This window comes from Ambystoma mexicanum, chromosome 11, assembly GCF_040938575.1.
Source record: "Ambystoma mexicanum isolate Mex_15411 chromosome 11, UKY_AmexF1_1, whole genome shotgun sequence".
Taxonomy (NCBI): Eukaryota; Metazoa; Chordata; class Amphibia; order Caudata; family Ambystomatidae; genus Ambystoma; species Ambystoma mexicanum.
Window position 1 is genome coordinate 1,102,662,765 of NC_090934.1, and position 26,981 is coordinate 1,102,689,745.

At 48.1% G+C, this 26,981-nt stretch overlaps 1 protein-coding gene across 10 annotated transcripts in view; it reads right to left on the reverse strand.

Annotated features, from left to right (window-relative positions):
- HERC1 (HECT and RLD domain containing E3 ubiquitin protein ligase family member 1) overlaps positions 1–26,981 on the reverse strand; it is a 3,379,312-nt gene that overhangs the window by 2,601,509 nt on the left and 750,822 nt on the right. For all 10 annotated transcript variants that reach the window (XM_069624399.1, XM_069624403.1, XM_069624396.1 and 7 more), the window contains exon 21: positions 4,440–4,560. In XM_069624399.1, coding sequence (XP_069480500.1) covers positions 4,440–4,560 — 121 coding nt within the window. The remainder of the gene's footprint in view (positions 1–4,439; positions 4,561–26,981) is intronic.

The following is a 26,981-nucleotide window of genomic DNA, read 5'->3' on the forward strand; positions in this document are numbered from 1 at the left end:
CCTCCGGGTACAGAGTTGCTAGAAAAAGGACTTCCTCCAGCTGGTTGAGCAGATGCTGCTATGTGACTATTCTGAACTCCTCAAAGTACTTGTTTAGGCGTCTTAAGACTAGGATCGGCTGCCACCCTTCTCACTTCTGTACCAGAAGCTATCGGGAGTAGACACTGGAGCCACAGAGGTGCTGAGGGACCTTCGCTATTGCCTCTTTTCTCAACAAGGCCTAAACCTCCTGGAGCAGCTGGGCCATGTGAAGTTCTTAACACGTGACAAGAGGAATGCGAGGGCACCTGTCTTGAAATTCAAAAGTGTGGCCTTGCTGAAGAACATCCAGCACCCATTTGTCCGTGAACTTTCGCCACTGCTCGACAAAGTTTGATAGCCGGCCTCCCACTGTGGTGCGAAGGTGGGGGTGCAGATCAGGCCTGTTTGGGCATCTGCTTCCTGGCATGCGGACGACACTGGCCTCCACTGCCATAGGCCTGGGAGCAGACCCTGTGCTTCCAGGGAGGAGGAGTGGGTGGGCTGAAGGTAGGGGGCGGAGTACAACTTGGAAGATCTGAAAACTCTCCCCCTCGGGGAACGAAAGGACAACCTACTTTGCTGCGGGGTCCCCTGAGAGCATGTCATCAATGTGTCTGTCTGGATAGCCTCATCCATTGCCTTCCTAAACAGGTTGTCTCCATTGAAAGCCATGTCCACAACCTTGGACTGCACGCCCGCTTGGAAGTTTTTGGCCTTCAGGGACCCCTGGCGTCGAAGGGCCACACCATTCACCATCTGGCAGAACCTTGAGTCCTCTATGTCCAACGCCACTGTAATGTCATGACCCGAAGCCACCTCACATTTCTGGAATAGGGCCATGATATTGGCCTTCGTGTCATCAGGAAGGAAATCCAGTATAGGCCCGGGCTTATACCAAAGCTCACTGTCGTTGAGAATGGCGAGGGCACTGGCAGCCTTGATGGTGGAAGCTACAGTGTAGATGATGCGCATGCCAACCACATCTAACTTCTTGCCCTCCTGGTCCGGGGCCACAGTGGACAAAGACTAGGGGTTGGACGATTGTTTCCTTGCGGCGGCAGATACCACCGAGTCTGGAGAGTCCTAGGAGCCGAGTCTGGGACCTGGTATTTCTTCTCCAGCCTCTCCCGCTTTAATTGTGCGATACTTTAAGTTTTCATAATGGGCAATCCGTCCTCCCAAACATCGTCCAACAACAGGACAAACATGACTGTCTTCGTTGAAAGAGGAAGCCTTCCTGCTTCTTTTCTTCCAGCACCAGAATTAAGAGTTTTGACGCCTTTGAGATGATGGCATAAAAGGAGCCAATTTCACCTGGCGGCAAAGCCCTGGTGGGCTTGTCAATATCCAGAGGTTCCCCATCAGTGGGGACATAATCCTCATCAGTGTGAGTTGTGTTCTCTGGGTCAGTGCCAGCGTCTATGCGTGCAGGCTCTTCCTCCACTGGGGGTCAAGGCCCCCAAGTCCAGATCCAGATGTGACAGGCGCCCTACGCCTTGGGCTGGGAGGACTCCTGGCAGGTGGCATGGAAGGACTTCAGGCTGGACCAGGTACAGGGGCAGTAGGCAGCAGTTTCTGAATTTTCACCACCAAAGTGTGCAGGGTGGTGATGTCATATCATCCGGTGGTGGTCCCTTTGGCGATTATGGAAGAATTGCCTTTCTAGGACTGTGCTTGCCATTCGTACCGCCTCACTCATCCAATGACAGACGCTTGCTGCCGTGATCTCCTGCTTCGGCGCCCGCTCCAGACACAGGTAACCCGTGTCAGAGCCAAGACTTTCTACGCTGCAGTTAGTGCAGCGTTCCTCCATAAAACTGATCACGGAGCAAACAACCTTTGCGTCTCAATGATAAGGTAACCTGGCATTTTAACTCAGCGCTCCCTTTCCTGTGATAAGCCTCGTACTTCCAGTCTCTTCCTGCCGTTTGTTCCTTTCTACCCATTTGTTCCTCTGCTTGTCCGTTTCCTTCTGCTGTGCTATTCTTTCCAACCTTTCTGGGACTGCAGCCTTCCGATACCTTTTTGGGGGATTTTTCAGTTATTTTTTTTTTACTCAAACAATATTCTTCTACGGATTCCTGCCATACAAAACCAAGACGACAAACTTTTAGTCTAAAGGATTTTTGTACCCCTTGTGGGTTTTTCAATTTTTCGTGGTTCATGCCAGCTGCGGCAGCCAGGCGGTGTGGCTACCAAAGAGGACTGCCCCTACCTGCGGAACTCCCGTCTGCGGAACAAGCATAGACCCAGATCCTCTTATACGTATACGCACAAACCTCAGGTAAACCAAAGTCCTGACAGGTGAGGATGTCCAGTGACATATCCTTTGGTATCAGTTGGGGGTGCAAACAGTGCAACGGGGGGAGGGGTTGGGCTGAAACCCCTTGTCACTCCAAGCGGTTGGTATAGCTCATGCAGAGGAGATCCACCCTCTCCCCCCACATTCCCAGGACCCTGGCCCCTCTTCATTGTCCGAGTAGACATCCTCAGGTAGGTCATCCTCAGAACTGGTATAGATGTGAGGCGATTTTCTCTGCAACCCTACAAGAGCTGAAGGAGCCACCTTCGCTGGTCTTGGCAGGAAGTCCGACGGATACAGTAACTCACTCACCCTACCAGAGTCTTTCAGGAAGGAGGTGACTATGGAGATCTGCAGAATGGGTGCCACCGCCAACAAGGTTGTGGTCAGTATCGCTGACGGAGGCCTTGGGGGTAGAGACCATTGGTGTTGTAGTCGTCGTGAAGGTGGAAACGACATTCGCTGCAAAGCCGATTTCATCAATGAGGGTGCTCAATGACAAAGGGATCGTTGACGGTGCTGTGGACGTTGACGAAGAAGCTGATGGGCATCCCGCAGATCTGTCCTTCAATGACTTGTCCTTCGAAGACTGTGCTTAGAAGGGGTTAGTGACTTCCTCGCAGGCAGAGGGAACCCACCAGCCGGTAGGCTGTCGACGGAGTAGGTGACGAGGACTGACCCCTTCCCGATCTTGATCCTGCAGCAACCTATGAGGTAGCAGATGGAGTGTGGTGTTTCACATTTTTTTGGATCTCCTCAGAGGGAACATCCTCAAAGGGCAGAACCTCTTCTTCTCAGAGGCAGCACGTTTGTGGGACATGCCGGTCCTAGATGAGGCATGACTGCGCTCGGAGGCCACGTCAGAGGACTTCTGCTGGTTGACCCATGCCACCAACCTGCAGTGGCGATCCTTCGTGGAGAAGCTGCGGCAGAACTCGGATCCATCCACGTCGTGATCTGGATGTAGACAAGTAGACAAAGGCACTGGATGTGCCGATCCTCATCAAAAATGTTCTTCAGACCACAGGATTCGCAGGACCTGAAGAGACTCTCCATAGCCACATCGGACCTGGTCAAGGTGAGATGTAGGCCCACGCCTAGACCTGTCGAAATCACGGAGCGGCTTTGCCGACAACGGCTTCCCGCTACTAGGAGGAGATGGAAGCAAACAAACTTATCAAAAAACTGCACAAAAAAAAAAATCAAAACATTTCGAGAAGCGAAGTACGAGGACTCCTACCACTAGAAAAGTGCTGCAAAAATCTGAAGATGGCCACCAGGGGAAGAGCTTTGAACGAGTGTCATTGGCTGAGGTCAGTATGAACCAAAGGACAATGATTGGGTATAGAGGAGACTAGCAGTTTTCAGTCTAAATCAAACCGGTTATCTTTTTACCAAGGATTCCCAGCCTGACGACCGGGAATATTCATGAGCATGTGCATCCATGCAAGACTCTATGCTGAAGAGCCAGTAGAAAACATTTAGCTGGATACAGTAACAAACTTGCCACTGAAAAATCCTCCCACCTCAGAAGGCATGACTTTACAGCACCATTTGAGACCTGTACAATTCCGCTTGGCCTACCCAAGACTACCACCTCTAGCAGATATTTCCATTACAAGTAATAGGATTGGACCACCCACTTAGTGCCTGCATAACCCCTATTCTAGTTCAGGCAGTTGCAGTAGACTTCATGTGACAGTGTGTTGCTGGGCATACCTGGACCTCGGACAAGGCTTACATTATAGCCACACAGCCTTACGGGCTCATGCACGAGTCAACCAATCACATCTTTCACCATGTCACTTCCATAAACATGGCTACAGTCACTGTGTCATCTCCCAGTTATAGCTGCGGTTTTATTCAGTCTGTTGCTCATGTATGTCAACGGCTCATCAGAAAAGAAATATGGACAGTTTTGACAATAGGAGGGAGAGGGGCCAATGTATGGTTGGGTTGGAGCTATGTCTGCGCAAAGCCTTTTATTTTGTCTATTGCTTTGCAAGAAATGCTCCTAGCTACCCCATGGGTTTGGAAAAAAGGGAGCATGAAATAAGATGAGAACCTTCAAATTACAGTATACAATCATTAATATTTATCATAATTTTACGCTCACCCATCTGTCCCTCGAAGATGACCTTGTCTGAATAAGTTCCATGTTCTTACATGCGAGCAATCTATTGCGAACTTTATAAACGCTGCGGTACACATCAGACAAGGTTTTACCAGGTTGATACCTAAAGAAAAGCATGATTAGAGTGGGCATATCATTGCTAATAAATGTAAATAACAAAAATCCACCAACTTAAAAAAAAACATTTTCACAAAAAAGCAATAGTCCTTAAAGCATATAGCTTATTTATATATAAGGTTATTACTTTGGAGCACAGTGTATTTCCTGGAAAGTGGACTTCACACCAAGACTCCGTTGCATCCCAGTGCATTTAGCTTATTGGAATTGGTGTTTTATTAAATTACTGAAGATAAATTGAGAAACCTGGACACCTTCAGAAAATCATAGGGCCCAAAAGGTCAAATAGACAATGTGCATTTATTCCAAATGTTGTCACTATAAATGAGAACACATTACTTAACTTTTTTTTTCCACTTTATTTTTATTGAACTTTTCAGAAGCGAAAGAAAAACACCACCGCCAACAAACATTTGGCAGTATACTGCAAATAACCATATTCAATGAATAACCATTCCCATTTTAACCCCCCTAAGCCCCCACAACCCAAAAACCCCCAACCACCCTCAAACCCCCCCCCAAAAAAAAAACAGTGGGCTTCCGACAACCAACGGTGCAAGAGACTTAGAGTGGGAACTGAACACACCTCCAACTTTCCAAGAAGGTCCAATTTGGCAGTGGGGACCCAAACTCACTTAAGCATATATCCTCCAGGTCAGGTAGCAACAACCCCTCCCCCGGAACAAAGCACAATAGACCCCCAAAACGTTCACAGTTTCATGGCATCACAATCCATATTAAGGATAACCACAGTCCACTCCTGCAAAAAAGAAGGCATAGAATCATTGGCAATAGCAGACAGTTTCTCGTACGTAAAAATATCTATCAATTTGTTAAGCCAGTCTGTCTTGGTAGGCGCTAGGGGGTCCTTCCACCTCTGGGCCAGAGCTAATCTCCCCGCTCTCAACATGGCCCCCATCACACCCGAAAAGGAAACCATCCCCCCATCCGGGTGGGGAGTGCACAAAAGGACCTCAAGCGGGTGTAGGGAGGGGCTCGTCCCCAAAATATCTTAAATGCAGCTAAGCAGCTCCGTCCAGAATATTTGGATGACCGGGCACTCCCACCACATGTGGAACCAAGTACCTCTGCCCGAACACAATCTAGGACATATTCGTGATATCGCAGCAAACATCTTGGACAGGGAAGGTGGGGGGGGGGGGGGGGGGTGCCAGGAATGCAAAATCTTAAAGTTATGCTCCATAGCTGCCGTATACAACCCCCCAGAGAACACTGCTTTAAAAACCGACTGCCATGAATGGTCATCTAAGGCAAGGCCCAGCCTTTCCTCCCAGATAGTCTTAAACGACTGCCTATCAGATAAATCGGACATAACTGGCACCTTATAAATCTTAGAAAGGGACCCCTTCCTAGAGTTGGCTTCAACAAAAATCCTCTCCAGGGAGGTTAGTGGGCGAGACAGATCAGAAACCCATCGCGTCTGGGTGAGGATTCCCTTGAGCCTTAAGTACTCAAAAACCGAAAGCGGCTTATCACCCAACACCTCCGCCAAACGATCATACTCCAAGAACACCCCCTGGTCAAAGAGTTGAGCAGCCCTCTCCAAACCCGGTCAGACCAAGCCTGCGTCCCTTGGAACCCTCTAGTACCCAAATCAATCGGGGGACCCCACACAGAAGAAAGGGGGGGGGGGGGGACGGCCAGGAAGAAAGAAGTCTCTGACTTTTCTCAGATGAACCTGTACATCTTCCACAAACGTCCAATAAGTCCTAAAGTCGTCCCGCAGATGTTCTAGCATAACTCGTAGCTGAGCCGCCTTATAATACAACCTAAAGTCCAGTAGACCAAAGCCCCACAGGACTTGGGAAGAGTTAGGGTAGTACATTTTACTCTGGATCTTTTGCCCTTCCAAATGAAATGAAGGATGCGAGAGTGCAACACTGCAAAGAAGGAGTCCGGGATCAAACAAGGGAGGGCCATAAAGAGATAAAGAAGACGCGGAAGAATATTCATTTTGACCACGACTATACACCCAAACCCAGAAAGGGTCAAAGGGGCCCACCGTAAAAGGTCATTCTGGATTCTTACCTGGAGGGGAGGGAAGTTAAGCTCGAACACTCTGCTCAGGTCCCTGGGAATGTTGGTGCCCAAATATCTAGTAACCTCACGCTCCACTCGCATACCGTACACTTCCTCCCTATCCCTAATGTTGTGATCCTCCACCCCCCTGGGAATTAAGCATGATTTAGAAACATTAACTTTTAACCCAGAAAAGGACCCAAAAACGCAAAGCTCACCAATCGCAGAAGGGAATCGTGAAGATTGGACAGGTACACCAAAATGTAATCCGTGAATAAGGACAACTTAAATTCACAGCCTCCGCAAGGCACCCCCACCACTCGCCCATCAGACCTGACCGCAATGACAAAAGGCTCCATGGCCAACGCATACAACAAAGGAGAAAGGGGGGCACCCCTGACGAGTGCATCGAGAAAGCTCAAACCTCTCTGAGTAACAACCATTAACCAATACCTTGGCAGAGGGAGCATTATATAGGGTGGAAACCCACCTGCAAAAATTGTCCCCAAAACCCATCTTCCGAAGTACCCTCCCCATGTAGAGCCATTCGACTCGGTCGAAGGCCTTCTCCGAGTCCAAAGACAAGAGATAGGCCTCCGACCCTCGCTTCGACACCTCGTGCATTAGCCCCAAGGTTTTCCTAACATTGTCAGATCCCTGGCGTCCAGTAACGAAACCAACCTGGTCGCCGTGAACCAGAGAGGGAAGGGATCTTGACAATCTATTTGCCAGAAGTTTGGACAAAATCTTAACATCAACGTTGAGAAGGGAAATGGGTCTATAGGACTGAAACTGCAAAGGATCTTTCCCGTCTTTCGGGAGAACTACAATGAGAGCCGACATCATGGTGGGAGGGAGAGAACCCGAATCCAAAGCCGAATTAAACATTTTAGCTAAGAAAGGAGCTGGAGCGGAATGTCTTATAAAAACAGACTGTAAAACCGCCTTCCCCTGTCGCTGTGCCGCTCTTTAAGGAGGAGATAGTGTCAAGCACCTCCTGAGGAGACGCGGGGAGGTCCAACATATCGGCATGCTCCGCGGCAAGGCGAGGGATGGGGAGGGACTCCAAAAACTGATCCACATCACCCCTATCTCCTGTGTATTCCGAAGCATAAAGACCCTCATAATAGCGCCAGAACCACGTTGCTATCATGTCATCTTGGAGGATTCCCTCCCCTACCGGGCCTCTAATACAGCTCACCCTCCTGCTATTTCGAAGCTCCCTCAAACGCCACGCCAGGATCTTATCCGCCTTCTCCCCCCTCTCCATATACCGCTGTTTCAGAAAAGCGAGCTTTCTCTCCGTCTGCCCCATGAGCAAGGCGGCCAATTTAGCCTTAAGAGCCTGAAGCTCCTCCCATTTTCCCGGTCCCATCTACAATTTCAGCTTCCCTCCCGGCTGTATGGCAGCGATACGCTCCCTCAGCTTTAACTCCTCCCGACTCCTCTCCCTCTTCCTCCTCGCACCCATCTATATCAACGCTCTTCTGACCGTAGCCTTAAATGCATCCCATACTCCCCGGACATCCACCTCCCCTGTGTCGTTTAGTCGAAAGTACTCAGTAATTGAGTCTAGGAGAGACTGTCTAAGCTCTTTGAAAGTAAAATATCATTACAGATCCACCGAGCCCTAGGCGGCACCAGAGGGGTTACCCCAAGCCAAACTCTGACCAAATCGTGATCGGACCACGGGACAACTTCCACACCAAAATCTGAAATACCATCCCAGAGCGTAGAATCCACTAAAACAATCTATTCTAGAGAACGCACCATGAGCCGCAGAGAAAAAGGTAAAGAGAATCACGGTTCTCCCCGACACAGTGTGCATCGACCAAGCCCAGCGCCTCATTAGTTCTCCGGAATGAGTCAGCTAACATCCTGTGTCCGCTGGTCCGAATAGGGGGAGGGGGACTTCCTATCCCTATCCGGCTTGAGAACCATGTTGAAATCCCCTCCTATTATCAAAGCTCCCTCCACAAACCCACAAATTGTCTCTCCCATCCGTTCCCAAAAAAACCTTCACCAGAGTGAACAGCCTGCCACTCACTGAGCCCTTAACCATAACATAGCGTCCTTCCGGGTCGATTCTGTGGGCTTTAGGAACAAATAGGGCATTCGGAGAAACCAAGAGGGCCACCCCGCTTCTTCATTAAGTAGGGAGACTGAAATTGAATAGCCTTGGATCGAAAAGTGGGTTCCCTCCCCTTAACCCAGTGGGTTTCCTGCACGAACAGAAAATGCAATTTAAGCCTGGAGAATTCCCTAACCACCAACAACCTTTTCGTCGGCGAGTTCAGTCCCCGCACGTTCAGGGACCCCACCAGAAACCTCTGTAAAGAATCATCCATATAAAGGACCATAGGAATCTTCCTGCCCCTCTAAGGAGCCGGTCTTGATTGTCCCCCAGCCCCTCCGCACCAGAATAAGAAATCAAACAAAAACCTAAATACCCCCCGCAGTTCGGAAGCCCTACCCCCTCTGAACACCTCCCAACCTCCCGTAAACAACCCTCTCATCCCCTACCCCCATGCCCAAATCACCCCAACCAAACAAACCCCCACTCCCTTATGAGCGGCTGGGAAGACTGCGACATCTCACTGCCGCGCCACCAGGCCACCAGACCACCAAGGATCGCCTCCACCCGGGCGCCTTCCACAGAAAATGACCAACAGTTTGAGCCCCTTCCCCCGAGGAAATAAAGCATATCCTGAACATCACAAACTGCTTCCACCGCCTCCCACAGCTTCAAAATTCCCCCATAAACCTATGCCATAGGAGGCCGCCGTGGCCAACACAGGAACAACCAACAAACCCCATCACTCCCCTCCAACCTGACAGGTCCGCAGCCCCCTCTCTCCAAGTCAGGATCCCGGCTGCTTCGGGGACAGCGGCGCCACCTTCCTGAATTTCCGCTGACCTCGAACACGCCACAAATTCCAAGGGCCCGGGACGGGTGCCATCCAACCTCCTCCCCTTCTCTACACCATCCCCCGCAGGGGAGTCCCCCAACAGCTCTCGAGTCACCCGCTGAATGTCCGACTCCGAGGACAGTGAATATTTGTACCCGTCCACCTCGAAGGCAAGCGAAAACGGGTGGCCCCACCTATACCGCACCCCTTTAGACCGCAGCCACCTCTTCAAGGGCCCACAAAGTCTCCGCCTAGGAAGGGTGAGCGCCGAGAGATCCTGGTAGATCATAATTTGAGCTCCCTTCCAAACAGGGCCTTTCTTACGGGCTACGTCCAAAATCTTAGTTTTCTCCACATGATAATGACATTTCACAAGGACTGAACGGGGTCCACCAGCCCGACCCCCTGCCCTATGAGCCCTGTCGATTGTGGGGTTGCTGGTATTTCCACCATCAAAGAGACCACTAATAATCTCATTGACCCCTCTCACAATGTCGTACTGTGTTTCCCCCTCCATTTCCGGCATGCCAAAAAACCTTAAATTAGAGCGCTGTTCTCCATTTTCTAAATCATCCAACTTGAGAGTGATCTTCTCCTCCCGTCTTTCCAACTCGGCCAGCCCCATATCGAACTGCGTCCCAAACAGGTATGCAGAAGTTGGCCTCCAGGGCCTGGACACGGTCCTCGACGGCATCAACCTTTTTGTCCAGGGAGTCCAGCCGCTTGCCAATATCTGCCCTGAAGCCTTGAATCTCCTCCAACAGGGTGGCCATGCTGCGGCTCATTGATTGGGCCTCAAGCCCCTCCGACTGGGCCACAGCCTGCATAATGCCTTCCTCCCCAGTCTTTGCTCCCTCTCGACGGTACTTCTGCAGGGCCAGCACTCAGTCCATTCAAGAAAGGGGGGATAGCCACCTGAAGCAGGGGAACAGGAGATTTCCCGCGGTAGCTAGAGCGGCGCCCAAGGTGGCCGCCCCCCTCTGTTCTCTCCAGTACTCCAAGAACACACAGCAGGCCACTCCCCCCCACCCCCCACCGAAACGAGGGGCCAAAACTTAGGGTGCTCCCACCAGGGATGTTCACACCAATGTCCGTCGAGACTCCAAACAGGCAAAGTCTCCGGGGGAAAGACCACCCCACAAACCACGAGAGGCACCAGGGCTGAGGACCCCACCCCCTCCGAGGACCCCGTGCCCCTACTTACAGGGGCCAACCAACACAACCAGCCGCCTCCAAGGACCCGACAGCTTGCTTCACTCTGTGTCGTGTACCCGAACTAGGATTAGGGGGGTCCCCTCAGGCTTATCCGCATTCCTGAATGACACCTCTCCTGTAAGGCCCCTCTCCTGTGCCGCAGGCTGGGAGAACTGCACGCCCCATGGAATCTCCACAGCTCTCCCGCCCCGGGGGAGTCCGCTACGCCAGCACTCCACCGCTGGTCCAGCCGCCGCCTCCTCTATTCACCACTCTTGTACCCCCCGGGGAGGGCTAAATCAAGTCCAAATGACTTTGTCCTAGTCTCGCAGTCCGGACCCTGGACCCCTCACCAGCAGCACACTCCGAGCCAGGACGTGGGGCGACTCCCAGCCTCTCCTCTACTGTCCTGGGCCACCCACCTCACTGGCACAACAGCACTCCAGCACCAGAGGGGGAAGGGGGGCGGCCGCGCCGGGCCACGGCTCCCCCCATCGACCACACAAGAATCCTCTTAAGGGGAAGAGCAGCACCAGCCCCAATCGTCCCCGGTCCCGCAGTCCAGACCGCAGACTTCCCGCCGGCAGCACACCAAAGGCCAGGCACTCACTTGCTCCCCTAGGCGGCCCCTCCTCTTTGCTCCACGCCACACCGGCAACTCCACCACTCACAGGAGGGCCCGCCGCTCCCAGGCTCCCTTGCCGAATCGGGCCTCTCCACAGACGCAGACCACACCTGAATGCGGGGGGCAGCGCCAGCCCCTGACACCACTGTCCAGGTCCCGCAGTCCGGACAACAGATGCCTCACCGACAAAATCCTCTGGGCTAGAAGCCCGCAGGGCAGACCGCAAGGGTGCAGAACAGGATCAAACCCCTCCCCCACCCCAGGTCAGCCTGCTCCAGCGCTGCCAGCTGGACGGGCCACCAACTACGTTTCTCCCGCCGAGGGCACCGCTGCAGCAAAACTCCAGGACCGCACTCCACCCTTGCACTGAGGGCTCAGACCGCTACGGGGGGGGGGGTCCAAATCCGTCCACACAGGGGCTGGGGGGGCTCAATTTTCACTTATTAGGCGCCCTGGGACAGAGACTGACCGAGATCCGTCAGCACATCTTGGTGCCCCCTGGCGGCTCCCCACATTCCTTAACTTTTGCAAGTTCTTCTGATGAAGCATTTCCTCCATACTGTATAGTCATCATTTTATGAAATAAGTCCAGGTGTTTACAGAACTTTGAAATCTTGAAACAATCATTTGTGGGATTGAGCAGCTCCTATTCCACTCAAAAGCAAAACATTGGCACAGTCAGTAATGTAACAAGGGGTGTATGGTCAAAGCCATGGACCATTACCTCCATTTCACCAATTTACCATGCTCCACAGACAAGCAAGGATTAGAGAACTGTATTAGAGGATTGCAAAAAATAAAGGCTATGAGCAATCCGGTCCACACCTTGGTGGTGGGGAAGCAATTTGTGATGGGAATCAACACATTATTAACCTTTGGTAACTACCTTTCTGATGGATAACATGACTCCTCCCTACAGACTCCACATCCCTGAAAACTTTCGCTGCAGGCAGCTTTGACCTGCATGAACTCCCCCATGTTCAGTGGCAGGTGACAAAAAATGCACAAGAGAATCTGTCCACCTAACCCTGAGGGTATATTAATAAAGTTGGTGCATGATAAGGAGACAGCCAAGACCATCCTCCATATGTGCCTCGATACAACTGACTGTGCAGAGCACTCCATGGCTATTCACGCCATCATTAGATCATTAGGAGTAAACCATGGATGTTCACGCCAAACCTCGAAAAATGTAATACTTCTAGGACCATGGCCAAATCTCTGGGGTGGTCTCCTACCCCATTTGCTTCTAGCAAGAGATATTAACCATACTCTTTTGCAACAAAAGCTCAGGTTGTCAGTCATTCTCATCAAGGAAAACATCACCAGCAAAAGAACATACTGAACCACAAGTGGCAGGGGTGCACAGAAACAAGACTTTTACTAGCATTCCCTTTTACATGCCAGCGGCAAAGCGACTTACATTCTTTCTACCGCTCAAGTTCACAAGTCACCTGTGGATAGCAAGATCAACTCTTTGCAGAGACACTGCAAAAATAACAGGCAGTTGGGTCCTTAAAATCCTAGACTACCTTAACACCCGGTCTTATTTCAAAACCAATGCAAACCTGTACCCATCCTCCTACCTTGCCTTCGACTGCAATGGATGGAACAAATGACTTACCTGTAACGCCTGTTCTCCAGCATGGGTATCTTACATGTATTCACATGCTCATGAATATTCCACGTCAGGCTGGGAATCCTCAGTAATATTAAAAGCGTTTTTGCTTTAAAACTACAAACTGCTTGACGCTTATAAACCCTATTGCTGTCAGTTTGGGTCATACTGCCCAAGCCAATGGCATTCGCCGTCCTCAGCTCCACCCCCAGTGGCCATCTTCAGATTTAGAGGCGTTTGTGTAGTGTAAGTAGGAATAGAGAAGAGCCATAGAAGAGTAGGAGGGAGGGTTGCATGTGAATCCAATCCATGTAATATACCCATACTGGAGAACAGGCGTGACAGGCAAGTAACTTGTTCCTTCTCCAGCATGGGATCTTATATGGATTCACATGCTCATGAATACGATTATACAGCAGTATATAATCAACTATGGTGGTACAGGATCCACAGAAGCAATACAATATCTCACTTCTGGAACATACTCACCTCCATTAAACAGGGTGCAAAGCACTGCCTGATCAACACAGGACTCAACCCTGGAATCCCTGACGATGCAGTAGGATCTCGTGAAGGAATGAGTAGACCTCCAAGTAGCAGCCAAGCAAATTTCCAACAGGGAAACACCAGACAGGAACGCCGTAGTAGCAGTCACAGCTCTGGTGGAATTGGCTCTCTGTCTTCCTGTCAACTGCCTGTTTGCAAGCTGGTGGCAATACGTGATACAGCCAGAGAGCCACCTGGAAATGGAAGCCTTGAAGAGGGCTTTCCCTTGCCCCAGGAGCAAATGTCAAAAAACTGAGCAGTTGTGTGAAAATTATTATGCGTGTGACCTAGAACTTCAAAGCGCGTGCCTCACCCAGCAAATGCAAAACCCATTCTGCAGGTGAGACAGGATTAGGGAAGAAGACGGGCCAAACCGATGGCTTGTTCAAAGGAAAGTCTGACGGAACCTTCGGCATGAAGGATGGATGAGTACGTAGCACCACCTTGGACTTATGGAAAGACAAATAAGGTGGTTTGCAAGAGAGCCTGTAACTCTCCAAAACATCTGGCTGAAGTGATAGCCACCAGAAAAGCAGTCTTCCAAGACAAAAACTTTAGTGAAACACTGAAGAGGATCAATAGGAGGACTCATCAATTTTGACAAAACAACTTAAGAGTTCCATGCGGGGGTTGGAGCCTTCACATGAAGCAATGCTCTGAACAGACTTATTAGGAATTCTTTAACAAGTCTGTAATACCACAAGGAAGGCATGCCAGGCGGTCAAGTGTATTGAGAGATAGTAGCTAGGTGCACCTTGATGGACACGTGAACAAGGCCTCCCTTTGCTCTGGAGAGCAGGTACAGCAGAATTTGAGGAGCGTTTATGCGAAGGGGAGAAAACCCCTGCGAATGACACCACACAGAGAAGATTGTCCATTTGTGCTTATAGCATGCAGGGGTAGACGGTGCCCTAGATTTAGCCAGAATAACCTTACATTCTGCAGGCAATGAGTAATGACCAAACTCTAGGTTTGCAGGAGCCTGCCAGTTTAAAGGATGCTGGGTTGTGGTGGTGGACAGAGGAGGCAGCTTGATGCAAGAAGTGACAGACAAATGGAGAAGGAGCAGCAGACTAACTTGGGCACTTTGCATTTGCTGCTGCTGTGGCCAATAGGTCGATCTGAGGACGACCCCACCAGGAGAAGAGCAAAAGAACTTGACTTTGATGTAATCTCCCACTCGTGGCAGGAACGCAGTTCTCTGCTGAGTGAATCTGCAATGGTATTGTGAATGCCTGCCAGATGGAATGGAATGAGAAAATCTGATCCATCGCCCATTTCCACATTGCATGTACTTCCTTGGATAGAATGGAGAGCGGGTTCCCCCAGTTTCTTGATGTAGAACATTGTGGTTGTGTTGTCCGTGAAGATGCAGACCACCTTGCCTTAGAATTGGGATTTGAATGACTTGAGAGCCCAAAACACTGCACTCCACCCCAAGACGTTGATGTGCATCTCTTTCTCCTCTGGTTGCCTTAAGCCTCTGGCGTGAAGTTGACCCGTTTGTTGTGAGGGGTCAGAAATGCGAGACGGGCACAAAGGTGTGCCATTTATTAGAAGTAAAAAGGGTTTTCATAAACACCTAACTTGCCCTAACCTAACAGACTACCTAGCAAACTACAACTAAAGAAAAATGCTCTAATATCCAAAATACCTCTGGCCCTCAGACTAATATAAACAATCAAATTATACAAGAAAAATATGTGAATGTTGGTTCAACAAAAAACGTTTTGCAATTCAAACTCAAACGTTCTTGGAAGTATTCCTTGTGACCAAGGTTGTGTGCCCTTCCCCTGTATCAATTGAGGAATACTCGGATTATAATTCTGTTTCAGCAAAGCTCTGTTCAAAGAATTAGAAAAGTCTTTTTCAACCACAAAGTCTTTCTTAGAGAAACAACAAATTATCCTCTCACCATAGATGGAGGACAGTCCAAACACAATATCTTCCACAATATCTTTCTTACAAGATTAACTTTCTCCCCCAAAACACACGTTCTAAAAACCAAATGCAACTCTTGTTATCATCTGACACTTTCTTCAATTCTTCTTGCAAAGGTAGCACAACACACTTTGAATACCTATTCATAAAAGAAACCACGTGTGAAGTTAGCAAAAAGCATCTTGTTTTATAGATTCTACTGCTCATTAATAAACATCATAGTACATCAATTCTCTTCATTGAATAAAAGTTCTTTCCACAATTATAGTAAAACATGTTCTCTACTGGCAAACTCGCTTGCCAGGACTAACTACTATAGGTCCTTTCCTGGTATACTAGCCTGCCAGGAAGAAATCTCCTACAACTAATTTAAATCCTGACGGTAGGATTGGTGCCAATATTCTCCAGACCAATCTCTCTTGGAAGGAGGTTTAACCAACAGTTGGCTCTTATACTCTTAGATCTTGACACCTGGTGTTCCACTCTTCCCTAAACTGGGAACAATATGGGCAATAATTATTCTTAAAAGATTTCTCAATGACCTAGACAGCTTTTGGATTGCCAGCAGTTTGGGTTACAAGCGTCTTCCAATTTAAATACCAAAAAGGAAGAGTTGCTCCTGTGTCGCCTTGGTCTAATTGCACAATCACTTGGCTGTTGACATAGTGAGCTATAGGTCTTTCTAAATGTTTATCTCTCAAAAAGTTTTTTATACTTCAGTTGCTTTCTTAGAGTATTCACAGCTTCTTGGATGATGGTAATGCTGGTTGTGAACTTTTCCCAGTGTTTGTCTCAATACATATTTATCATAGCCTCTTGGCTTGGCTGTAGGCAGTATTGGTTTGAGGCTTCCTTCACTGGTATTTTACCCAAAGTCTTTCGACAGCCTCTTAGCTGTGGATAATGCGGTTCACAAACTTTACCATTTTGTATTCCCTTATGAGAGAACGTTCCTCTTTGCCACTTCGTTTAGTCTTCCTTAACTATTTGATAGTCATCAAATAAGTTCTGCTTTGTTATGTCAATACTTGTATTCAAAACTGTTCTATAATGGTCTGAGTGCATAGAGGGCGCCCTGCCGTTGGCATTACCTCTCTGCCAACTCAGTGGTTCTCTGCATCAGCTCCTGCTGGCTCTCTGGCTTCGCGTCAGTTCGTCTGCTTCCGGTCGGCTTCCTTGCCTGCACCTGCAAGTCTCTGGTAAGTGATGCAGCAGTCTGTGGGAACGACGAACGCCCCACTGATCTTCCGCTCTGATGTGCGTCTGCCACACATAGTTTGGGAAGCCGGTCTTCTCACATGGGCTTCCTTTCAGTATGCTTTCTACCACTGAGTCTACCCTTCAGTCTTCTTTGTTTTCCTTCGTCCGTATAGCTCCAGCAAGCAGGCTTCTCTCCTTGACTGCCTCCTCACCTTGGATGATGGTAGCTTTCCCAGCTACGCTTCCTACACTGCCAACAACTGTTCCACAACCACCTTCCTTTGTTTCATCTTCACCATCACACTCTAGCAGGGTTTCATCGCGGGTTTTAAATATCCCGCTCAGGTGTTTCAATTGACAAATAAAGCACACCTTTGAGTATTCACCATCCTGAGTCCTCATTGCCTCTAAGCCCCTCTTCTTCATCCCAGTACTTTCAACATTGTGGGAATTGAAGTCCATAGAAAAAGGTGTAACATTCAATTGTTCGATGTTCTTTCTAATTACATTAGATTGTTCTATATACTGAGAGTTACTAAAGTAAGAGGAGCTTGGGCTTGTGGAAAGAGACTGCAATTTCACATTAGAGCGAGGAGGTCCTATCAAAACAGAACCATGGCAATTTAAGGTTTTCATCTTCAATTCCTGGGTTTTTGAAGTATCCACTTTATGATGTTTAATTGACTTTTTATAACTGGTTCCTTTCAAACTGGTGTTAGCAGGATTGGTACATTGATAGTATGCCATTAAATATTTGGGAATGATTCCATCTTCATCCTCAGAAGATGAATACCCTGCCTCTCCTAGTGGGGTCATCCCTTCCACTTGATAGCCTTCTCCTCCCATGTGATCCTTCCCCCTGATACCACTCCCAGGGTTAGGATCAGGTAGCGGCAACCTTTGCCGGGCCGCATGGGAGGAGACTTTAGGCTGGTGTTTAGTGATGACTCCACAGGATTCATCACAGTGTCCACACCACCCTTCCAGGGAGGCGTTGGTGGTCACTGTGGCCTGATGCGTTGGAAAGTGAAAAGTAGTGCCTTGGGTGAGATGCTGACAAATGGATCACCACTGCAGGGTCTTCCTGAACACTGGAATGAGGGTGATCTTGTTGTTCCAGGAGCCTGGTAGTTGTTGCCACCTGATATCCAGGAACTGTTGTAGAGGCCTCATGTGCAGCGTGCAATGAGGGACAAGGGGAATGCATAAAGACAGATTTGATTGAGCGGACGGTTGTCACTCAAATAGTTGAGAGCTGTTGCACTTTGCTCAAGATGGCCTCGACCCTTACCTCCGAGGGAGAAGCCAGAAACGTCAGTGCTGAGTCGTGAGCCTAGAAGAACAAGTTACTCATCATGGTAACGTTCTTTCGACTGGATGTTTCTCCCACATATTCCTTATCCTTGATATTTCCAATATCCAGCTTTGCTGCTTCTAATAGGTTTTTCAGCAGGGGGCGATGTGCGTCAATGCCTGTCGACTCGATGTCCCTCGGCCTCAAGTCTCGATATCAACATCACCAAAGGTATATTTAGCATGCGCAGCGCCCGTTGGCCTCAGTTCCGTTTTTATGAATGAAGCATTCATCTTGTGTCCGACAGTTACTGCCCCTGAGAGAGCGTAGACTGCAACCGCAAGGGACATTTTACTGCGGAGTAAGTTGGGAGGGGTGATAAGGAATACAAGGGAGGAACATCCAGTTGAAAGAAAGTTACCAGGGTTAAGTAACTTGTTCTTCAAATGGATAGTGTCCTTCCACGTATTCCTCATCTTTAATACACTCCCAAAGTAGTTTAACTAATTTAGAGGAGGGAGTAGAATTTACTGTGACATACATTTTCATGGTTGTGTATGCACCAAATCCAACACTGCTTTGCCAAATGCAGATTCCTGCCCCGAAGAAGAGACTAAACTATAATGTTTAGTGAAGGTGTGTACAGATGACCATGTGGCAGCTGCACATATATCCCTCATTGGGACTCCCCTCTGTAGAGCAGAAGTAGTTGACATGCCCCTGGTCGAATTAGCTCTTAGGTGTTCTGGGGGATCTTTCCCCACCAGTTTGTAGCATTCCAATATTGTTAGAATAATCCATCTGGATAGTGTTTGTTTGGTAATGGCCAAACCCAGTTTGCGATCGCAAGAGCCCACAAATAACTGGTCATCCTGTCATAATCTTGTCCTTCTCGAGATCTAAAAGCTTAGTGCACGTTTAGGATCAAGCCTGTGAAGACTTTACTCTTACTTCATGGGATGTGGTGGAGGATAAAAGAGGGCAACGTTGTCTGAGTAAGATGAAACTCAAACATTTTTGGGTAGAAAAGTGGGCTTCACTTTCAGTATCACTGTCTTTATAAAAGATAGTGTAAGGAGGCTTGCAGAATAAGGCCTGTAGCTCACTCACCCTTCGGGCAGAAGTAATTGCTACTAAAAAGATTGTTTTTAGACTTCGTAGCCTCAACAGACAGGAGTGTAAAGGCTTAAAAGGAGCTGCCATCAAAGGTTGAGATCCCAAAGTGGGACTTGAAAAGGGGTTGGAAGTAAAACATTAGTTAGCCCTTTCAAGAATTGTACAAGTAAGAGACTTCCTCTGAAGTGTGCTTGAAAATAGAAAGCGCTGCCAAATATCCCTTGATGGTACCAATCTGGAGCCCCAGATTTGCGAGATGCAACAAAAATGATAACACCAGAGGTGCATTACAAGTAAACGGGTCAACATTTTTATCTCTACACCAGCTGCAAAACATAGTCATACGGCAGCGGTACAAATATTTGGTTGCTACCTTCTGGTCGAAAGCAAAAACCCCATCACGTCATCCGGGAGGTCCCAATCCTTGTATCTCAGACGCTCAGAAACCATGCTGGAAGGCTGAGTCCTGATATCCGGATGGAGAACCCAACCCTCCTCTCGCGAGAGAAGGTCCTCTCTTTGTGGAAGATGTACCGGAGGGCAGATTGCTATGTCCATAAGGTCTGGGTACCACATTCTCCTGGCCTAATCCGGGGCAATTGGGATCAAGTGTTTCCTGAACTTTCTCAACCTCCTGATTACATTAGGAATCAGGAGTACTGGAGGAAACTTGTACAGGAGTGGAAATTCGCAGTCCACTACAAACACGTCTCCTAGAACTCCTTTTGGGGGAAATTCCCTTGAGCAGTACAGTTTGCACTTCCGGTTGGTACTGGCCGCAAACAGATCCACTTGAGGGGTTCCCCAAAGGGTAAACATCTCATGAAGGACTTCCTGAGCTAGTTCCCACTCGTGAGAGACTGCTCTACCTGCTCAGAGCATCCGCCATCATGTGCTTCTCTCCAGCTAGATGAACTGCCGACAGAGAGGAGACTCCTTGTATTGCCCAGAACCAGAGTTGCATTGCATCTCTGCACAGTGGTAGTGACCCTACACCACTTCTCTTGTTGAGGTAGTACATGGGCACTGTGTTGTCTGCCATTATCAGGACATTCTTTTCCCTTTACAAATGGCAAAAAGGCCTTCAGCGCTAGTCTCATTGCCCTCAGCACTAAAAGGTTTATATGTAGTTTGCAATCCGATGGAGACGAACAACCACTCACTGCCAGATCGTTGGTATGGGCTCCCCACCCCGTGAGTGAGGCGTCCGTCACTACACTTATATCCGACCATGGTTGCCAAAACGGTTCTCCTTAGATGTTCTCGCGACAGGCCCGTCACTGAAGATCCAGTGAGAGTCTGCTTGGGATTTGTAGGAGGTCTGGCATCCTTCCTGAGAAGTGTGACCACAGAGTTCTGAGAGCCCATTGGAGAGATCTCATTCTCAGGTGAGCCTCTGGGACCAGAAAAATGCAGCATGCCATGAGGCCGAGCAACCTCAGAAAATCAAAAGCCGGTAGACGCTGAGCATTCTGGAATTTGTCACCATCTGCATAATGTCTTGAGCCATCACCTCTGGTGGCGAGGCTTTTCCCAGGGATGCATCCAGGACTGCTCTGATGAACTGCATTTGTTGAGTTCGTACCATGTGAGACTTCTTGAAGTTGAGGGAGAAGCCCAGTCTGTGAAGGAAGTGGCAGGTGTAGCTCAGATGATCCAGGGCTTGTTCTGGGGAACTGGCCCTGATCAGCCAATCGTATAGGTAGGAGTAAACATGAATTCCACCCCTCCTGAGACTCAATGCCGCAACCATCAGTTTGGTGAAAACCCTCGGCCGGAGATCAGCCCAAATGGCTGAACTCTCGTGAGAACCGCCAATGGCGAAGGTCAGGTACCAAGGCATAAAATAAGCAGTGTCGCGGAGCAATTTGCTATGCAATTCTGTAGGTTTGCTAATTAAATTGCCACTTGTGTAGCAAAGCTAGCTATTGAAGTTACCCTGTTCAATTAAAGCACAGCTCACCCTGCATTCCTCTCTTACCTTCAGAATTCTCTCCACGCTCTTTTCTCTGTTCACTGCAAGTTCCAAAGGGCTAATGGAGAGAGAGTGAAGCAGTAATCATCCCCTTCACTCATGTGTCCAAAGGCCGGTGTGTGAGTGCTACGCACATTTTATTTTTAAAATAATGGCAAACCAGATATAATCAGGATAATACTGTTATTAAGCTAACTATAGCCTGTCTGCCAAAGACCAGTATGCGTTAGTTAGTTATATATATTTTTTAAAGGCTTTCAATTCCTTTTCTAAAAATGTAATCGGTTACATAATTGCTACTGTAAAACAGTGCATTGTCTCCATGCTTTACAGTGAAGTGTATCTAAATCTCAGTGTCAAATAGATTTGATTTTGTTGGGTAAAATGCATTTGTCTCGGGAGGATAGCTCAGGGGCAACATGCTCGCCGTGGAAGCAAGACACAGAGCACCACAGGTTCAATCCCCGGGTCTGCGTTTAGAATCCTCTGGTTATTAAGCGGGTTATAAATAACGTATCATATCGTATCATATATTGACTAGTGGACACGTGAAAATGCTGTACAATTGGTGTGTGAGCTTATAGGAAAGGTGGACCCCTGCGCTAGACTGGTTTTCAAAGACGCTGGTTTTCTTCCTGCTGCTGTATACAGGGTTTTAGTGGGACAAGCTCGCAGATTACCATATGTTGAGGTAAGAGGGATGGTAGAAACCCCATGTGTATTAGCGCTGGATCAGTGAATAATAATCACATCTGATTGTTTCTTGATAAAGGAAAGGTCAAGGCACTTAATTGTGTGTTTAGTCGTGATTTAATCAGAGCGTAATTGGACAGTGGTTCGCTGGGCACGTTTTGTGCTGGTCACATGGGGAGGGCCACATGAGTAGAGCCATCAAATATTTCGACTAAAGGTCTTTATCAAAGCTATGTGATTCCTGGTGGAGTGCAGGTGTAGATCGGTGACTGTGGTTTTCCGCGACACATCGCAACGTGATTTCACAGTACATAGTTCATGTTCATTAGGTGAGGTTACAAGTGGTGTTGTGACATGTGCAGCATGGCATATAGGTAAATACATGCATCTGAATCATGTTTAAACAATTTTGTTTGTTGTTTGTATAAAACCGATGCACCAAGGAAGGTATTCCATGGAAGGCTAGAAGAGGAAAGAAGATAGAAGATAGACGGAAGGCTGGTTAGCCTTCGATTTTAAAAGAAACAATCAAATGTGATTATTATTCACCGATCCAGCACCAATACACATGGGGTTTCTACCATCCCTCTTACTTTTGAAAATGCACATGACCACACAGCCAAATGCTTTGATTGCAACCTAGTCCTGTGGCATGCTGCTTACATACAGCTTGCAATTGGTGCTCAACCCATGAACTGCTCACATACTCCTCGACATTCTATTTTACCACGTTGCTTTATACCTGCTAACCTGAAAGTGAGATGGCCAAAAACTACAATATTCTGCCTAGTTTGCCCAGTTCTCTGCCTGCTACGCCATCCACTCTTAGTCTTTTATAATGAATACACAGAACTACCTTGATATTTACTTAAAGTAGTGATAAATAGTTTCATCCAGTCTGTACATCTACAGACCTACTGCAAAACTGCACACTGTAGTTGACCTCCAGAGCTCACTGCTTAGGATTGCATTATATATTTGCACTTGCAGTAGAGCGAGTTTGCCAAACTGTTTTCAGAGCCTTTTTTATCATATCTATTTGTGTCCGTTCATGCTGCTAACATTTTTACAGACACTCATCCAGGGTACGCAAAGTATTTTCAACCACTCGCATAGTTGAGTAGATTTTAAGACGGCCCAGTACCATTTGCAGGGGATGTTGGAAACCTTTATTTAAACTTTACTTTGTTTGCAGTAAATGTCAAATAAAAGTTTCACTGTGCATGGCTGGCATCTGGGTGGCAGCAGTCTGCCAAACTAAAGTGGGTTTGTGGTGACATGCACCATTTTACAGAAAGTGCATTAAAATGAGTTGTCCGTTGCCATAGGTCTAGTACATGTCTCTTCAGTCGAGTGGGTAAACTAAGTAACTCAACTTGCACGTCTAGTGGAATTTTCAAGAATTTGCAAGGCCTGGAACTCACTAATGTCTTACTTCAGCGGTACACAAAACTGTTGTGTTGTTGCTCATTTAATATCTTGGGTACAAGTATCTTCTGGTGACATTAAAAACATTAGTACAAAATTGCTAATCAAATGGGTTTGTTTGCTAATCAAGAAGAATTTAATTAGCAAACTCTGCTAATCAATCTTTGAAAACTAATGTATGCCTTGGGTACTGTCTGTGCTTGTGATGGATCGGCACACGAAAGTAAGCATCCTGGAGGTCCAATGATACCATCCATTCCTGAAGCTGGAGGGCCTGAAGGATCTGAGAAAAGGTTACCATCTTGAACTTGTCCTTCCTGAGGAAATTTTTCAAGTCTCTTAAGTCCAAGATGGGTCTTAATCCTCCATTGTGCTTGGGGATTAGAAAATATGGGGAGTACCAACCCTTGTTCCTCTTCGCTACAGGTACCGGTTCTATAGAACCCTTCTCTAGCAGGGTTAAAATCTCCTTCATAAAGAGCCGATCTGGAACTTTCAAAGAGTTGTTCCCCGGTGGATGGCAGGTTTTTGCAGAAAAGGAAGGCAGTAACCCATGACAACTGTTTCCAATGCTCAAGCATCTGAAGTAATAGCCTGCCATTCTGTCAGATGATAAAACAATCTGCCTCCTACTGCAGTTTTGTGAAAGAAGACCTCAGAGGGGTTTTGGAGCAGCTGACGCAGTGGCTGAAGATAAGGCAGCCGCTGCTGTGGCAGTCTTAGTATTCCTTCCCCGTCCACCGCGGGGCAATCTTCTTTGTCCCTTCTAAATCTGGAGTAGTGGTGAAAGGACCTACCCATCCAGGGTGTTCCCCTGGGGTGGTTTGGAGTCTGTCCAACAGAAGCACCAAGGGATTTGGCTGCCGCCTTGGAAGTTTGCAACTTCTCCAATCTCTCATCAGCTTTGTTCACAAATAAATGAGTGCCGTCAAAGAGCATGTTGAGAAGCCTGGATTGTATGTCTGGGACAAATCCTGACTTTCTTAACCAGGCAAACATGCGCATCACTGTACTTGCTGCCATAGCTCTGCTGGCACTCTCAACAGAGTCGAGACCTGTCTGGAGGGATTTGCACATTGCATCTTTCCCATCCTTGACAATGTTAAGGAAACCGTCTCGCTCTTCCCCTTTAGGGATAGGGTCAGCCGCCATAGAAATGCACTCCCAATGGGGGTGGGTGAACCTTGCTAACATGCACGTAGCATTGGCCGATGTCAAGGTCATACTCCAGGCCGAAAACCCTTTTTGGGGCCATGGCGTCATAATGCTTGTCGTCCCTATCCTGAGGTATTGTAGGATAGGCGTTTTGCTTACTCGTGGAGGTGCCCGCCTGAACCACCAGAATTTCTGGTGTACGGTGCTTGGACAGGTAATAAGGGTCAGAGCTTAAAACTCTACTTGTCGTTAATTTCTTATTGACTGCTGGAATTACCTCTGGTGTTTGCCAGTTTGAAGTCACACGCCTTTGTAAGGCTTGATTAAAAGGCACGATTGGGTCTTCTTGTGGCCCTCAGTCCAATATATCGGTGAGACTGTCTTGTTCAAAGACTGGTGTAGGTCTTGACCACCCCATGTACTCCATAACCCTGGACATCAGTGGCATGTATGTCACTTCTGCGTGGTCACCTGTATCAGCCCTTCCAAATTCAACCTCTGGTGAGGTGTCTATTCGACTAGCTTCATGAAGGCATTGCTCCAAGTTCTTCATGCGTGAATATTCTGAAATTAATGCCGCAGGCACTGATGGTGTTCCATGTTCTAACCCAAAAGGTCTGGCTTTATCAGAAGATTCTGTATCTTTATAAATAGAAGAGAGGGATTTGAAGAAATCAGATGGTGGCAAAGGCATGTAGGTCTTTTCCAGTGAAATTGTCATGATATTCGTGGTCAAGGGAGCCAAAATAGTCGAGACCGTCAACTGCTCCGACAGGTGAGTCAACGGCTTCGGCGGATGCGAATAAGACTTCGCATAGGTGGAGTCGAGGAGGTCGGCACTCGAAGCGTCGATGGCTTCTCCAAAGTTAACGGCGCAGATGTTGTCCATGACGCACCTTTTGACCCTGATGTTGAGTCTTTCTGCGTCGATGACGCCGATAGTTCAGTCATTGAGGGGACTTTTTCTCGACTCAAGGGATTTTTTTTTTTTATCGCTCTCGAGGAGCCTTATCGGCCGGGTGCGAACACGCACGGCTCTCATGCTTACTAGGTCTTTCGACCGGAGCATGTGTTTTTGGTGTTGCAAAGGGGGGCAAGGCCGCGTTCTCGAAAACCTTTAACTTTTGCAAAAACGATCATGTAAGGAACATGTAGACGAGGAAGATGGCGATCTATGGTGCTGTTTCTTTCCATGTCTAGAGCTCGACGAGTGGTGTGACCCACTTTGTAACCGGGAACATTTGTGCTTTCTTTGACGAGGAGAAACGGTTCTTGACTAAGTTTTTAGCTTTTTTGACCGAGTGGTAGGGGATTTTTGGGTCCTACCTGCTGCCAGCTTCCATCTACGCTCTCTCAGGGCCTTGGCGGTCACAGAAAGGCAGTCTTCGCATTCAGATTACGGGTGAGTTGACCCCAGGCACCACAGGCGCTCCATCAACGACATCTTCGCACCGCAGTCACACATTTCTTTGAAGCCAGATCTCAGGGTGGACGACGCCAAAGACTAAGCCATGATGTATTCTACTTGAAGAATGGATGACATTTCTCAAAGAAATGTCAAAGATATTCCTGTCAAGGAATGAGGCGTACCGATATGAAGCGTAAAAAAATGGAACTGAGGCAAACGGGTGCTGCGCATGCTACATATACCTTCGGTGACGTCGACAGCGAAACGGAGGCCTCCGAGGGACACTGAGTCGCCAGGCATCGACGCACAGCGCCCACTGCTGAACAAAATATTCGGAAGCAGCAAAGCTGGATATTGAAAATATCAAAGATAAGGAATACGTGGGAGGACACAATCCATTCGGAAGAGTGTGTTCTGCAATGACGCCATGCATGATTTCGGAAAGTTGAACGAGAATCCCAGCAAAGTTAGGCACCTGATGGTCTCTTGGGTGTGCTGTAAAGCAAGTGGACAAGAGCGGGCACAGATCAGCAAATGGTCGAGGTAGGGATAGACGTAGAATTGTTAATATCTGCTGTTTATGACAAACCAAAGGAAGCGTTAGTGCCTGCGATGAATGGGGATGTGAAAGTAGGCATCCTCTAGGTGTGGGGATGCCAGGAAGTCTCTGTGCTCCAGTTGTTAAAGCACATGCTGCAACCTGACCATCCAGAACTTCTGGAACTTGAGAAATGTATTGAGCTGTCTCAGATCGAGGATGGGCCACCAACCAACTGGTTTCTTTGTCACCAGGAATTATCTGGAGTAAACTCTGGAGGTGTTTTGGCACCGGCTCAGTTGCCCCCCCCCCCCTTTTTTTTTTTTTTTTTTTTAACAGTGCACGGATCTCTCGCAAGAGTAGAGGTAGGTATTGCTCCTGTTTTATGACGGTAGGAATGGAGGGGCATTTGTCCAGGAATTCGAGGGTGTGAACCTGCTGAAAAATAATGAGCACCCACTTGTCGGTGGAAAGGCTACGCCACTTGTTGACACACTGATAGTCTGCCACCCAATGGGGTGCTGAAGCGACTTGGTCAGGCCTGTTTGGTCGTCTACGTCCTGGAGGATGTTCCAAATCGATGCTGTGTTCCCCCTCTGTAGGTCTCTGAACGTCTTCTGGATGCCCCTTGCATGCTGGAGCATAAAGGTTGGCGATCCTTGGCCTGCCCTTATATGAAAAAAAGGACTGCTTTCACTGCTAAAGAGAACCTAGCGAGCGTGCAGTC